The sequence below is a fragment of the Zalophus californianus genome, chromosome 16, assembly GCF_009762305.2.
Source record: "Zalophus californianus isolate mZalCal1 chromosome 16, mZalCal1.pri.v2, whole genome shotgun sequence".
Lineage (NCBI taxonomy): Eukaryota > Metazoa > Chordata > Mammalia > Carnivora > Otariidae > Zalophus > Zalophus californianus.
The window spans coordinates 9,730,653-9,747,357 of NC_045610.1; the positions used below are offsets into that span (position 1 = coordinate 9,730,653).

Below are 16,705 nucleotides of genomic sequence, written 5' to 3' on the forward strand. Positions count from 1 at the left end.
GTTGAAAGTATTTAGTCATTATTTCTCCAAATGTTTTTCTACTCCCTCACTCTCTCCCCTCCTTCTAGGATTCTAATTCCACATAGTTAGGCTACTTCATGTTGTTCTATAACTCACTGGTGCTCCGTTCATTCACCCTCTTTTTTCTCTCTGTGTCTCATTTTGGATAGTTTCCGTGTCTTTGAATTCATGATTCTTTCCTTTTGTGGTGTCTAATCTGCTCTTCCTCTAATCTAGTGGGTTTTTTTTTTTTCATTTCAGATATATTTATTATCTCTAGTAGTTTGATTTCCCACTTATATTTTTTCCTCTCATAGTTCAAGAGTCACTGGGTTATGTCATACTTTCTCCAGAGGTATCCACTGGCTCTTTGAGATCCCAAGAGACCAGTTTTACAGTGTTCAGTTTCACTGAGCTTTGTATTTCCCTGCAGATCCCCATATGCAGGGGGCTCCCCCTGTGTGGGCCTCATACACAATCACAGCAGCAGACAATCCAAGGCACACAGAATAGGAGTGGGTTAGGAGGAAAGGGTTTCTTTGAAGGAAGCTGCCTTAGAGCTTTTACGGAGTCTGTTTCACTATGGAAAATATGGCCTCTGGGTATTTAAACCATGAAACTGAGGCAAAGGAAAACATGCTTTATAATATATAGTAAGATAATAAATATCAACATAAATAAGATATAAAAATAAATATAAATTAATATAAATATTATTATTTTTCGTTTGGATGAGCTGAGAAGGAAGCTCTAGTTCAAAAACCCAGAAATTATAATGAAGGCATTATCGATTTTTCAGGCAAGAACTTGAAAAGCAGGCAAAAGTGTTCACACGCACTTACCAACTCTACCGGCATCCGAGGTTTTAGCTAATTTACAGAAGCCCTGTATCTTCTGGAATTGACTTTATTTCTTTAGTCCCACTGAAATGTTCAGTGCCAAGGAGTGGTGTCATTCTTTTTCGCGTCGCTCATGCTAATGCTTGACAAATAGTTGTGGCCTCTCAATACAAGTTTGTTGAATTTAATTGGATTCTTTAGGTCACCCAAATTGTCGATAAACACAGCAAATTCCCTCTTAAATGCAGACAAAAGAGGAGAAGAAAAAGAAGAAGAAGAAGAAGAAGAAGAAGAAGAAGAAGAAGAAGAAGAAGAAGAAGAAGAAGAAGAAGAAGAAGAAGAAGAAGAAGAAGAAGAAGAAGAAGCTCCGCGCTGAGGATTCTGGGCACTGTAGTTCGGGAGCCCCGGTGCGCAGGCGCACTGGCTTGCCTGGAGGCCAGCCCCGCCAAGCCGGCGCCATTGCTGGAAGCGTTCCCGCCCTGCTCTGCGAGTGCCCTCAGTTGTCCTCAGTTCGGCAGCCAGGTACTCGTTGCCCCCGGCGCCAGGCCGCGGTTCCCCGCCGCCCCTCCCTCGGCGCTTGGCTCCTGGCGGCGTCCGGGGCGTGGCCGGTCCCTCCAGAGCCCGGGTCCCTGAGCGGACACGCCCACCCGAGAGGGGACTGCGGCTGGGCCTCCTCCCTGGCTGTTGGCTCGGTCTCCCCCTGGCCTGGCTGGGGGGCCGTCGGTGCCGTGGGCGGCGGGCGCGGCGCTGGGGTCGGGGAGCGCCGGGCGCGGGGCCCCGGCTAGTAGGGCTCGACTGGGGCGGGCCGCCTCCTCCCGGTCCCGCGCCTTTGACGGAGGGAGGAGGGGGACCCCCGATGCGCTCTTAGGGAAAGGCGGCGAGACTGGAGGAAGGAGAGTCTCCCTCCCGGCTTCTGAACCGGCGCGGATGGAACGGTTTCACACCTGGTGACCTGACAGGTGGATGAACTCCTTTCGGTACCCGCGGCAGTTTTTCCAGATAATCACTTTTAAATCACTTGTCTCTCCCTGACGTGATAATGGCATCATTGCTTTGGTTGGGAGATGCTGGACTGGTCCATGGCGCTGAAGTTCTCAAGAAGAACATGGTCCCCTTCATTATTTTAAAATAACAAAGCTGACCTAGGATCCACAGCAAGAGAAATTCCTCAAGTCCTTGGTGCTTCCGCAGTGCTTGGGAAGACAGGGCTTGGGTGAAGTCACAATATCCAGAAAAAAATATCTAGGAAATTACGACTTTGGAGAAGTATTGGCCTAGATAATCTTCTGTGTAATGTCAGAGGTGAAGGTGTAATGTCAAAGGAGAAACTGATCAAGTGATTTTGCCTGTGGACGTATTGCCACAATAGCCAAACCTAAGATAGAACCTGGGGGTGTGGACAGCCACTGTGGAATTTTATCCCTACACCAAACTCCTGTGTATGTAGAGCTCCTCATTGTCTACTTGGAAAGTGTAGAAAAGTAGAAGGAAGTGTAAAACATCACAGGTCCGGCGCTCCGAGGTCACAGGGGAGTTTTGGCTTATTCACTTGCTGTCTTTGTCTTTATGCATTATTTTTACATAACTGAGATCAAGCTGATTATCTTGAATTTTAAGTAGCGTTGGTTATTCTGATTATAAAATTGTAAAAGATGTTTATGGCACAGCTTGGTATTAAACATATTTGGCTAGCATTATCTATACGGCAAAATTGCCAGGGAGGAGTTTATTAATCTTTAGAAATTTAAGAAGAAATGATAACTCAGGTCATTCCCTTTTTTTTTTTTTTAAGAGGTGGGGAGATGGGATGAGAGGGAGAGAGAGAATTTTAAGCAGGCTCTACGCCCAGTGCAGAGCCGGAGGCGGGACTTGGTCTCACGACCCTGAGATCATGACCTGAGCCAAAATTAAGAGTCAGACACTTAACCAACTAAGCCACCCAGGCACCCCAGAACAGTTTCAATTTTTGTCTTAAGTTGTGTTTGAACTTGCCACAAGTGTTGTTTCTAAACTGTGAAATGAAGAGTGATTCAAGAAGTACCAGGCTTGAAGCAGAAACTCAGGCTCTAGAATGATCTTGGTAAAACGTATTTCAATTGGATTTTCCCATGTGAAAAGAAGAGTCTTTAATTTGGGGTTTAGGAGTTAGCTTTAGAACAATATTTCTCAAGGTGTGAACTTGAGGTACTTGTTGACAATGTAGATTTCTGTGTTTCCCACTTAGAGATCCTGATTTAGATCTTGGAAGGAGCCAAAGAATTTCCTTTCTGAAAAGCATGCCTAGGGGGGTGCCTGCATGGCTCAGTCGGTTAAGTGGCTGACCTTTGATTTCCACTCAAGTCATGATCTCAGGGTCATGAGATGGAGCCCGCCTTGGGCTCTGCATTGGGCATGGAGCCTGCTTAAGATTCTCTCCTTCAAGGCGCCTGGGGGGCTCAGTCGGTTAAGCGTCAGCCATGATCTCAGGGTCCTGGGATCGAGCCCAGCCCCACATCAGGCTCTCTGCTCAGTGGGGAGCCTGCTTCTCCCTCTCCCTCTGCTGTTCCCCCTGCTTGTGCTCTCTCTCTATCAAATAAATAAATAAATAAATAAAATCTTTAAAAAAAATTCTCTCCCTCTCCCTCTGCCTCTCCCCCCTCCATCCCCACTACTGCCACTCATATGCCCTCTTTCCCTCTCTAAAAAAATAATAAAATAAAATAAATGAAAATCATGCCTAGTGAGCTTTTTGCATCTCTATTTAAGAGGTGGGAGTTTTTATTTTTCTTTTTTTTTTTAAGATTTTATTTGTTAGAGTACAAGAAGGGGGAGCAGCAGGCACAGGGAGAAGCAGGCTCCCCGCTGAGAAAGGAGCCCAATGTAGGACTTGATCCCAGGACCCTGAGATCATGACCTGAGTGGAAGGCAGACACTTAACCGACTGAGCCACCCAGGCATCCCGGATGTGGGAGTTTTCTAATTATACTTAGGAATTTTCTGGGGTAAGAGTCATTTTCATTAGATTTGCAGAGGAATCCATGACCTAAAACAAGGTAGAGAAATACTGGTGTATGGGAAAAGCACTTTTATGAGTAACTTTTGAGACTTCAGTATAAGAATCCTCTCAGATTATTCATTCTTTTTTTTTTTTTAAGATTTTATTTATTTGACAGAGAGCACAAGCAGAAGGAGAGAGAGGGAGAAGCAGGCTCCCTGCTGAGCAAGGAGCCCGATGTGGGACTCAATCCCAGGACCCTGGGATCATGACCCGGGCCGAAGGTAGCTGCTTAACCAACTGAGCTACCCAGGCGCCCCCAGATTATTCATTCTTTATCCAAGTCTTATCGTCACGCTCCACTGTGTTTTTCCTCCCTCAACTTCTTATTTCTCTTTCACCAAAATCTTTTCATTGGACATAGTGAAGCCCCAGGGTCATGGAACAAACTGCATGTGGGGGTCTTCTGATCAGATGGGGGGCCACCAAATGTGGGGTGACCTGGTCAGGTAGAGGTCGGTGGCGAGGGCAGTAAAATTCACCCAAGGCAGAACAAAGGAGTTTACTAAACACACTATAAGGGAATGGCAGGCGGGACAGCAAGGGAGAGACTGCAAGGAGGCTGTGGTGGGGGGTTGGAGTTAGGGGGGAAGGTGAGGAGGTGTGGGAACATACGGAATTTTCCCTTTTTGGTGCCTGTATCCAGGTGTAAGTAACCCATTGGTCAGCCAGCGATTATGGATATTTTGAGGTGGGTCACCTAATGGGTCTGTTTGTATTCAGCCTGGTGGTCACTGTGGGCCCTTCTACCTCACTTAAGTTTCCATTGTTCAAGTTGGTTGCCCAAAAGCAACCTCTACACTACAGTCTTAAGAGAATCGCATTTTCTTTTCCTTTTTTTAAAAGATTTTATTTATTTGAGAGAGAGAGCATGAGTGGGGAAGGGGGGGAGCAGAGGAAGAAGGGGAGGAGAGAGAATCTGAAGTAGACGCCTCCCTGAGCGCAGAGCCCTGCTCTGGGGCTCGATCTCATGACCCTGAGATCATGACCTGAGCCAAAACCAAGAGTCGGATGCTTAACCTACTGAGCCACCCAGGTGCCCCGACAAGCGCATGTTTTCTTGATTTAACAACTCTACTCTCCCAGGCTTACCCAAGAACTTCACATTTTTCTTTCATGACCATTCATTCTACTAATTAGGAAATTAATTTTTCAGCTTTAACCGAGTCTATGTGGTTTGAACAAGAAAGCCTATTTCTTTCTCATATAAAAGTCTGAGTTGTTAGGTGGCAGGCAGTGATAAGGGTAGGCAGCTCTCATCCATTAGGTCATCTGGAAACCCAGGTTCCAGTCATCTCTTTGCTTCACCACCTCCTGGGGGCATTATCTTTCCTATGGTAGCAGCTGACTCACTCTTATCCTGTTGCATTCCAGGCCTTTGGAAAGGGAAACGAAGAACTGGAGGCCAAACAGCTCCCTTTTAAAGATGTGACATCAGCTCTCTTACTCAAATCCCATTTGCTGTAATTTAGTCACATGGGTACACCTGCCTACATGGTGGCTGGGAAATGTCTCTAGCTGGATGACCTTATGTCCCGCTGAGATTTCAAGCCTTTGTCAATATAGAAGGGGAGACTGGATGTTGGAAAGCAATTAGCAGGCTCTGCTACATTGGCCTACATAAGTTTCCTGCTGCTTGAGTCAGTCTTAGGAAAAAAAAATTTTTTTTTTTGTCTTAGAAAATTTTTAAACAAAAATTGTTCTTTGGGAAATTTTATTTTTATTGGCATACAGTTTTAAGATGATTTATATGTTATAGCCCCTTTCTTTTTTTAATTAATTATTTTTATTAACATATAATGTATTATTTGTTTAAGGGGTACAGGTCTGTGATTTTATCAGTCTTACACAATTCACCACACTCACCATAGCACATACCCTCTCCAGTCTCCATCACCCAGCCACCCTGTTATAGCCCCTTTCTTGTTTCTATTTTTAGTTTATTGGTATATTTTCTTCTTTGGCCAGTGCTATATATATTTCATTATTTAGAGAATCAGCTCCTGCCTATGTCAACTGCTTTGTTATTTACTAGTTTCTTTATTATTTCTCTTTATGGTTTGCTTGTTAATTATTTTTCTTATCTAGTTGAATGTTTAATATTTTTATTCTTTTAAAAAATGTTAGTTACATGTATTTAGGGATATAAATTTTATCTTTTTTAAAGAGTTTTGGCGACCCATGAGTTTTTAATCTACAATTCTCTCATTTTCTAATTCACTGGCAATTAAAGTTCTCTCTGACTTAATAGGTACTCAGGAGGGTCTATTTTAATTCCCTGGTGATTGGGTTTTTGCCCCCTCACTCCAGACTTACATTTGTAATTCTACATCATGGTTAGAGAGTGTCATGTATTCAGTTTTGTTTTTTTTAAGGTTTTATTTTATTTTAGAGAGAGAGCACATGAGAGTGGTGGGAAGGACAGAAGGAGAGGAAGAGAGAGAACCTCAAGCAGACTGCCCACTGAGCACAGAGCCCCACATGGGGCTCAATCCCATGACCCTGAGATCATGACCTGAGCCAAAATCAAGAGTTGGACACTTAACCAATTGAGCCACCCAGGTGCCCTCCCCCTACCCCTGGCATGATGATTTATTTTAGTGTGTGTATGCTTGTTATAGTAAGAGCTTTCTTTCTTTTTTTCATCCACAGAGATACTACTTCATTTTTTAAATGAAATATAATTGACATATAACATTATATTAGTTTCAGGCATACATCATAATGATTATGTATTGCAAAGTGATCATCACAAATCTAGTTAATATCCAGCACCACACACAGTTACAGATTTTTTTCTTGTGATGAGAACTTTTAGGATTTACGCTTATCAACTTAAAAATATAATATGGTGTTATTAATTATAGTCACCATTCTGTACATTACATCTCCAGGACTTATATATTTTATAACTGAAAGTTGATAGCTTTTGACCACCTTTGCCCATCTCGTCCACTGCTCATCCTGCCTCTGGCAACCATCCCTGGAAATCTGTTCTCTGTATCTATGAGTTCAAGTTTGGGGTTGGGGGGTTGTTTTGTTTATTTTTTTAGATTCCACATAACAGTGAGATGATACTTGTCTATATCTGTCTGACTTGTTTCACCTAGCATAATGCCCTCTTGTTCCATCCATGTTTTCACAAATGGCAAGATTTCCTTCTTTTTTATGTCTGAATAATATTCCTGTGTGTCACATTATCTATTCATCTGTCAACAAACACTTCCATTTCTTGGCTATTGTAATTAATGTTACAGTGAGCATATGGGTGTGGATCTCTTTTTGAGTTAGTGTTTTTGTTTCCATCAGATAAATGCCCAGAAGTGGAATTGCTGGAAAATGTAGTACTATTTTTAATTTTTTGAGGAAACTTTGAGGATATTTTAGTATGAGTTCTAGTTTTGTGAAAAATGTTGTTGGCATTTTATAGGGATTGTATTAAATTTGTACATTGCTTTGGATAGTATGGACATTTTAACAATATTGGTTCTTCCGATCCATGAGCACAGAATATCTTTCCATTTAATGTCTTCTGGTCTCAATGTACAGGTCTTTCACCTCCTTGATTAAATTTATCCCTAGGTATTCTATTCTTTTTGATGCAATTGTAAGTGGGATTATTTTCTTAATTTCTCTTTCTTACAGTTCATTATTAGTATATAGAAACACAACTGATTTTTTAAGTTGATTTTTGTATCCTGCAACTTTACTGAATCTGTTTATCCTAACAGTTTTTTGGCAGATTCTTTAGGGGTTTCTACCTATAAAAGTATGTCATCTGCAAATAATAACAGTTGTTTTCCAGTTTGGATGCCTTTTATTTCTTTTTCTTGCCTAATTGCTCTGGCTAGGACTTCCAATATTATGCTGACTATAAATGATGAGAATGGGCATCCTTGTCTTGTTCTGTTCCTGATTTTAGAAAAAAAAGTGTTTTTTTGTTTTTTTTAAGTTCCTTTTTTTTTTTTTTTAAAGATTTCATTTATTTATTTGACAGAGAGAGACAGCGAGAGAAGGAACACAAGCAGGGGGAGTAGGAGAGGGAGAAGCAGGCTTCCCCGTGGAGCAGGGAACCCGATGTGAGGCTCGATCCCAGGACCCTGGGGTCACAACCCGAGCCGAAGGCAGACACTCAATGACTGAGCCACCCAGGCGCCCCTTAGAAAAAAAAGTTTTTATCATTTCACCATTGAGTATGTTAACTGTGGTCTTGTCATATATGGCCTTTGTTGAGAGCTTTTATCGTAAATGGATGATGATTTTGCCAAGTGCTTTTCCTGCATCTATTGAGATGATCATATGATTTTTATTCTTCATTTTGTTTAACGTGATGTATCACCTTGATTGACTTGCAGATGTTGAGTCATTCTTGCATCCCTAGAATAAATCTACTTGATCCACTTGATCGTTGTGTATGATCCTTTTGATGTATTGTTGAATTCAGTATGCTAATATTTTGTTGAGGAATTTTGCATCTATGTTCAACAGGGTTATTGACTTCTGATTTTCTTTTCTTATGGTGTCTTTTTTTTAAAATTTTTTTTTTTAATTTATTTGACAGAGAGAGACACAGCGAGAGAGGGAACACAAGCAGGGGGAGTGGGAGAGGGAGAAGCAGGCTTCCTGCCGAGCAGAGAGCCCAATGCGGGGCTCAATCCCAGGATCCTGGAACCATGACCTGAGCCAAACGCAGATGCTTAATGACTGAGCCACCCAGGCACCCCTTCTTGTGGTGTCTTTGCCTGGTTTTGGTATCGCAATAATGCTGGCCTCATAAAATGAGTTTGGAAGTGTTCCTTCCTCTATGTTTTTTGGAAGAGTTTGAGAAGGTTTGGTATTAATTCTTCTTAAATGTTTGATGGAATGCACCAATGAAACTACCTAGTCCTGGACTTTGTTTTTTGAGAGACTTTTTATTATTGATTCAATCTCCTTACTAGTAATCAGTGTGTCAGATTTTTCTCTTTCTTCATGATTCAGTCTTGGTAGGTTGTATGTTTTAGGAATTTACTCATTTCTTCTAGGTCGGCATGATCTTTTTTAGACCCATATTATCTTACACTTTAATGTGTGCATATGAATCAGCTAGGGATCTTATTAAAAAGCTGATTCTGATTTAATAGGTTCTGAAGTTGGACCTCAAATTTTGCATTTTTCACAAGCTCTCCAGTAATGTTTATGCTGCTGTTCTTCAGTCTACACTTTTGAATACAAAGCTCTTGGATGTGAATTCTTAATGGAGACAAATTGTCTATGTAAGGCAGGGACAGATTCAGCATAATCCTGCATAGATTCTTTTGGGCCCCAAAAGCCCTACTGCATGGTGAGAGCATCAAACTTCCTAGGAAACTGTCATTAAAAAGAATTTCACAAAATCTGGGAAGCTTAATTCTTACTGCACCACTGCTCTTTCATATGTCTTGCAGCAGCATTCTGTGACTATGTACTTATTAAGAGAATGTTTACAGGGGCGCCTGGGTGGCTCAGTCATTAAGCGTCTGCCTTCGGCTCAGGTCATGATCCCAGGGTCCTGGGATCGAGCTCCACATCGGGCTCCCTGCTCCACAGGAAGCCTGCTTCTCTCTCCCCCCTCCCCCTGCTTATGTTTCCTCTCGCTGTCTCTCTCTCTCTGTCAAATAAATAAATAAATAATCTTTTAAAAAAAAAAGAATGTTTACAAACATCAGGCTCTTGTTTTGCAACCACACTCAGCATTAGCAGGGCCATATTCTTTTTTTTTCTTTTCCTGCTTCCTTTTTATTTGGGTTTGCCTGATACAGAATGAGTAGATAAAGATCTATTTGAATATGAGATTTAGAGAAGCATGTCAGGACTTCTTTTTAAATTTGGAGGTTGTGGTCTCTTTTTAAATTTTTTTTAAAGATTTTATTTATTTATTCATAAGAGACACAGAGAGAGAGGCAGAGGGAGAAGCAGGCTCCCCACTAAGCAGGGAGCCTGATGCGGGACTCGATCCAAGGACCCTGGGATAATGACCTGAGCCAAAGGCAGATGCTTAACCATCTGAGCCACCCAGGTGCCCGTGGTGTTCTCTTTATATGAAGGTGAAATCTCTGAAAATGTTAGTAAATTGATCATCACATGAAAGACAAGAAGAAATTCTTAGCATGTTTCATTTTTAGATGAGTAGGTGCTTGTCGCAAAGAACAACTGAATTATTTTCTTTTACATCATATAGCAAGTTGATTTAATGGAAAAGTTGTGGACATTGGAATTAGACCGATTTGGGGTCATGCATGGCCTTGGACAAATAGTATAATTTCTCTAAGCTTCATTTTCCTGATCAGTGGAAGGGGAATATAATTCCCATTGGATTGATTTGAAGTTCAAATTAAAAGCACCTTATACAATGTCTGGCCTGCTAGCCGTGACTACATTTAATGGTATTAAAATGTCAAGATCTCCAGGAGCAAGGATCTTTCTTCCTCACTGATCTTGGGGGTTAATCTTGTGTTCTTTAGGGAAGTCATGCTTACTTGTAATGTCAGGATTCCAACTAGATAAGTCTGAGATTTCCAAGGCAGGTTGGGTGTTCACGGCTTATTTCTTTCTCTTTCTCAGATATGCCATTGCAAGACTCCACTCTTGCCAGAGAGGGGAACCCGGAGGAAGAGATTATGGCTGCTATGGTTTTTTCAGTTGGACCTCTGGTAAGTTGGGGTTTCCTCTGGTCCTGACCTGCTTCTTGGTTTCAGGGCATGTCTGTTTTTCCTGAAGCCCATGACTTGCCTACCTTACCCACACCCCTTCTGGTAACTGAATCAAATTGTTTCACCCATGAAAATTGGGTTCATCATAGTAAAGCTTGTAATCTGTAAAAGGTTCATTATACATATTGAAGCAAATATCAAGAGACCTGATCTTTCAAAAAATACTTTTTGCTGTTTTTGATAGATAGGCAGTCTAGGAAATTTACTTTTGATGTTAAATTTGTATCGTTCCCAGGAAATTTCAGTTATTTATGGGGTAGAAGAATGGAATATTTTAAATTGCAAATTTTTTTTTAAAGATTTTATTTATTTATTTGAGAGAGAGAGAATGAGAGATAGAGAGCACGAGAGGGAAGAGGGTCAGAGGGAGAAGCAGACTCCCTGCCGAGCAGGGAGCCCAATGTGGGACTCGATCCCGGGACTCCAGGATCACGACCTGGGCCGAAGGCAGTCACTCAACCAGCTGAGCCACCCAGGCGCCCTAAATTGCAAATTTTGTTTAGGAAATTTTGGGAAAAATATATATACACACAGACACACCCACACACCCTCTTAATTAAGAGGGACCATTCCCCTCGTGCCCACTCTCAGTGATCTCCTCTTTTCTACCCCTTAAGAAGTGACCAAGCTTGCCATTTGCAACGACGTGGATGGAACTAGAGGGTATTATGCTAAGCAAAATAAGTCAGTCAGAGAAAGACAATTATCATATGATCTCACTGATATGAGGAGTTTGAGAAACAAGACAGACGATCATCGGGGAAGGGAAGGAGAAATGAAACAAAATGAAACCAGAGAAGGAGACAAACCATGAGACTCTTAATCTCAGGAAAGAAACTGAGGGTTGCTGGAGTGGTGGGAGTGGGAGGGATGCGGTGGCTGGGTGATAGACATTGGGGAGGGTATGTGCTATGCTGAGCCCTGTGAATTGTACAAGACTGATGAATCACGAATCTGTACTTCTGAAACAAATAATGCAATATATGTTAATAAAAAAAAAGTGACCAAGCTTAATAGATGACATGGAGAGAAAGAAGATTTTTAAGACACAGTGCTTGGCTGTAGGGAGCTTACAGTCTCATTGCGGTAAGGCATACAAAAGAAATAGTTACATAATTTATTTAGGTGAATGATATTTGCTTAGCCATATGATAAAGAAAATGAGTGCTCTGAAATAAAAGAAATGAGACGTGACTATGGGCCAAATTGGTCCATGAGAAACCTCCTGAGAACAGTTAGACTTAGGGTGGTACCCAGTTACAAGTGGGATTTAAACTGTCATCAAGAATTTGTGAGGGTGGTTCAGGTGAGAAGGGAGTTCAAGGGCAAGGCCCTGTGGCAGAGAACAGAGGGGTACGCTAGTGATTCCAGTTGGAAAGTTACAAAAGACAGGACTGAATTCGATATTTAAGCTGAATCTTTTAATGTTTCCCTGAAGACATGTAAGTATACATATGTATGTGTGTGAGTGTGTGTTTGAGATGGGTGTTAATGTGATAAAAGCTGTATTTTGGCAGTGACTTTCTGAAATAGGAGACCCCAAAGAAAGAGGATACCAACAAATATAATTTGTTCTAGTAATAATATGCAGTAACCTGCAGTAGTGATCTTTTATTCTTTGTAGCTGGGATGTACAATGAAAATAATCCTTAAAACATACCCTTGAAAGATAAATAAGGGGCATCTGGGTGATTCAGTTGGTTGAGTGTCTGACTCTTGATCTCAGCTCAGATCTTGATCTCAGGGTCTTAGGTTTGGGCCCTGTATTAGGCTCCACGTGGAGCCTACTTTAAAAAAAGAGAGAGAGATAAAAGATAAATAAAAACCAAAATGTTGCCCTTGATCAGTAGATCCAAAGTATTTGTCTAGTATTGACATGGTCAAACCCATTCCTAATTACGAGAGGTTGAGGTTCACATTTTCTGGAAGCTGAATATTTGTATTTTTTAGATAAGAACTTGGGAGGGAAGAACTAAGATAACCTTTTTTCTCAATGGACTTTAAACAGTTGTATTCCCCATAGTTTTTAAAATGGCACACACAAAACTTAAAATCGTTAAGTACTAATAGAAAGAAAAGAATAGAAGACCATTTCATCTATAAAATCAGGCCCTCATGGGGATACAGTTTATAAGGTTTGGAAGAAAACAATATAATGAGAAGTCCCTGAAATACTTCCTGAATGACTGAGATATCTGGTCCCCCTGACCCCCACAGCACTAAGGATTTTCTACTGTGGAAAATACATAGTGTTAGTAGGTTTTGAGTACTTTTCTTGAGCAAGATAGATACTTTCTGAAGAAATGCATTTCAACCTTACATGGAAAGCTACATAATTCTCCCTTCTGAAGGCCTCTTATAAATTTATTTTTGTTGTGATAGGTTCTTTGTTGGAAGCCTCCTTTAGAAATTATGCAGTTATATCTTTCTCTGTCTTGTGTTTGTCCTTGTCTTAAACAAGGTCAAAAAAGATCATAATTAGATGTGACTATGGGACATTAATTTCAGCCCTAAATAAAACAATAGAAGATGTTATCCCATATATGCCACATCCACGGTGGACTGATGTTGCTTGTTGAGGCTCTGCTGTAGGTCATAGGCAGCCTATCACTGAAAGATCTTATCCTGTATCCCCTCAGAATCCAGAAGATTCCCAGCCCGATGAAGAACTTCACCTTCAGGCAGAAGAGCCGGAACTGGTAAAGGTAATACTTACATGTATGTAAGGGGAAAGAGAAGGGCCTCTTTTACCGCCCCCTGGTTCTTAATGTTCCTAGTTCATGGCAGGTTGACAGTGAACACCGACTTGCTTGATAGATGTAGTAACCCCAGGACTGGTATCATCAATTTGGGAGATTTCATTTCTCTCAGCGGTGGCAGCCCTAACGTGGCAGATGGTCACATCGTCATTGCTAATTGATAAAGTATCCCGTATCACATCCTCTGATTCTTGCTTTGCATTGTCAGACTCAATACCATTAAAAATACCAAGAATGGGGAGCCTGGGTGACTCAGTTGATTAAGCGTCTGCCTTTGGCTCAGGTCGTGATTCCAGGGTCCTGGGATCAAGCCTCGAATCTGGCTCCCTGCTCAGCCGGGAGTCTGTTTCTCCCTCTCCCTCGGCCCCTTTCCCCTGCTCATGCTCTCTCGCGTGCCCTCTCTCAATAAATAAATAAAATCTTTAAAAAAAAAAAAATACCAAGAACACATCAACTTGAGTGGAAACATTCTTAAGATGTGTTTAAATTAGTTTAGATTTTTTTATTTCACTATTATTTGTTAAGCTTACTTTCTTATTCGTGAGTACAGAATCCACCTGATTTTTCCAAAAAATATCAAAGTCAGAAATTTATGAATTACGTTAAGAAAAATTATCTAAAACTTAGAAATAAGAAATAAGGTAAAATATAAATGTATACCCTTTCAGTGTCATATTAGACATGTCTATCCTGGTATTCTTTTTTCTGCTATCAATAGACAACGGTTTTTGTGTCTTCTTTGAACCAGCTTCGTCAAGCAGCTGATATCTCATTAATGACTTAAGTCAATCTTTGGCATGTGTTGACGATACTTTTAGAATTATGGGGTTTACTTTTTTTTTAATTTTTTGTTGAAGTATAGTTGATGTACAATGTTATGTTAGTTTCAGGTGTATAGCATAGTGATTAGACAACTCTATACATTAGACAGTGCTCACCACGGTAAGTGTAGTTACCATCTGTTACCGTACAAAGTTATTACAGTATTAGTGACTATACTCCCTCTGCTGTACTTTTCTTCTTTGTGACTTATTTATTTTATTTTACTTTTTTAAAAGATTTTATTTATTTATTTGACAGAGAGACACAGCGAGAGAGGGAACACAAGCAGGGGGAGTGGGAGAGGGAGAAGCAGGCTTCCCGCGGAGCAGGGAGCCCAATGCGGGACTCGATCCCAGGACCCTGGGATCATGACCTGAGCCGAACGCAGACGCTTAATGACTGAGCCACCCAGGCGCGCCGTGACTTATTTATAACTGGAAGTTTGTACCTCCTAATCCCCTTCACCTGTTTCACTCATCCTTCTCCCCTCCTAGCAACCACCACTTTGTTCTCTGTATTTAGGAGTTTGTTTCTGTTTTTTGTTTGTTCATTTTTTTATTTGTGTAAGTGAAATCATATGGTATTTGTCTTTGATTTATTTCACTTAGCATAATACCCTCTAGGTCCACCAATGTTACGACAAATGACAAGACTTTTCTCTTTTTTATGGCTGAGTCGTATTTAATTTATGTATATGTGTGTTATATATAACATCCTCTTTATCCATTCATCTATTGGTAGACACTTAGATTGCTTCTAGATCTTAGCTGTTGTAAATAATGCTGCAATAATCATAGAGGTGCATATCTTTTTGAATTAATGTTTTTACTTTCTTTGGGTAAATAGCCAGCAGTGGAATTACTGGATCATATGGTAATTCTATTTTTAATTTTTTGAGGAACCTCCATACTGTTTTCCATAGTGGCTGCACCTGCTTGCTTTCCCACCAACAGTGCCCAAGTGTCCCCTTTTCTCCACACCCTTGCCAATTCTTGTTATTTCTTGTCTTTTTATTTTAGCCATTCTGATGGCTGTATTTTCTCATTGTGGTTTTGATTTGCATTTCTTTGATAATCAGTGATGTTAAGCATCCTTTCATGTATCTGAAAATACATGTCCTTTTTGGAAAAATGTCTGTTCAGGTCCCCTGCCCATTTTTAATTGAATTATTTGGGGGTTTTTTTGAGTTGTATGCATTCTTTTTATATTTTGGATATTAACCCCCTATCAGATATATCGTTTGCAAACACCTTCTCCCATTTTTGTGTTGGTGGTTTCTTTTGCTATGCAAAAGCTTCTAAGTTTGATATAGTCCCAATTATTTACTTTTGCTTTTGTTTCCCTTGCCTGAGGAGACAGATCCAGAAAACTGTTGCTAAGGCCAGTGTCTAAGAGTTTACTGCCTTTGTTTTCTTTTAGTTGTTTTATGGTTTTAGGTCTCACATTTAGGTCTTTAATTCATTGTTACTTTATTTTTGTGTGGGGTATAAGAAAGTGGTCCAGTTTCATTCTTTTGCATGTAGCTGCCAAGCTTTTCCAACACCATTTGTTGAAGAGACTGTCTTTTCCCCATTTATATTCTTGCCTCCTCTCTTGTAGATAATTATGGTTAAAAAAAGATTATGTTGGGGCCCCTGCGTGGCTCAGATGGTTAAGCGTCTGCCTTCAGCTCAAGTCATGATCCCAGGGTCCTGGGATCGAGCCCCACATCAGGCTTCTGGCTCACTGGGGAGCCTGCTTCTCCCTCTGCCTCTGCCTCTCTCCCTGCTCACGCTCTCTCGCTCTGTATCTCTGTGTCTCAAATGAATAAATAAAATCCTTAAAAATAAAAAATAAAGAAAGATTATGTTGAAGTTCAGCTCCTTTTCTTTTAGAATCATGTTTTTAAGTTTTTTAAAATTACACTTTGGAAGTTGTTTTATTCCAAGAATATTTTATGTGAAAGGGGGGCTTTTCTTTTTGCTTCTATGAGAAAATACATTCTGAGACTCTTACACATAATTTTTGTATAGCCTTTTTGAAATTTAATACTGGGCCAATCATTCTTAAAATTGCCCTTTAAGATATAACAGTTCAGACTTAAAAATTTTAAGGTGAAAATATTAATAGTTTCAGACTTTGAATCATGAACTGTAGGAAAATACCATTATTTTTGACATGGTGAATAATGCATGTGGTTTATTTTTGTTCTGACAGGGAGTCCTTGGCAGAAGATTCTGTCTGGCTCTTCCTTAAAGTCTGCATCCTGTTTATAAGTACTGAGCTTAGTTTTAATTTTTTTTTTTTTTTAAGTAGGCTCCATGCCTAGGAGCCCAATGCAGGGCTTAAACTCACGACCCTGAGATCAAGACCTGGGCTGAGATCAAGAGTCAGACACTTAACTGTGCCCCTAGTTTTGTTTAATCTTAATTTGAAAAAAAAATAAAATAAAATAAATAATAATCTTAATTTGAGTAGAACCAATGTTTTAATGATAATTTTTAACATTTCTATCTACAAAAAAGGCAGATATATACTTTT

General features: G+C 40.4%; 1 protein-coding gene across 8 annotated transcripts in view; it reads left to right on the top strand.

Moving 5' to 3' along the window:
- The first annotated feature begins 1,285 nt into the window (after positions 1 to 1,285).
- Positions 1,286 to 16,705, top strand: part of ZNF624 (zinc finger protein 624) — a 45,690-nt gene continuing 30,270 nt past the window's right edge. The window contains exons 1-3 of one of the 8 annotated variants that reach the window (XM_027624953.2): positions 1,286 to 1,361; positions 10,456 to 10,544; positions 13,244 to 13,309. In XM_027624953.2, coding sequence (XP_027480754.1) covers positions 10,458 to 10,544; positions 13,244 to 13,309 — 153 coding nt within the window. In that variant the 5' untranslated portion in view covers positions 1,286 to 1,361; positions 10,456 to 10,457. Of the gene's footprint in view, positions 1,362 to 1,443; positions 1,799 to 4,050; positions 4,098 to 10,455; positions 10,545 to 13,243; positions 13,323 to 16,705 lie in introns of those variants that run through there. The other 7 variants (XM_027624954.2, XM_027624955.2, XM_027624951.2 and 4 more) reach the window with 7 other exon arrangements.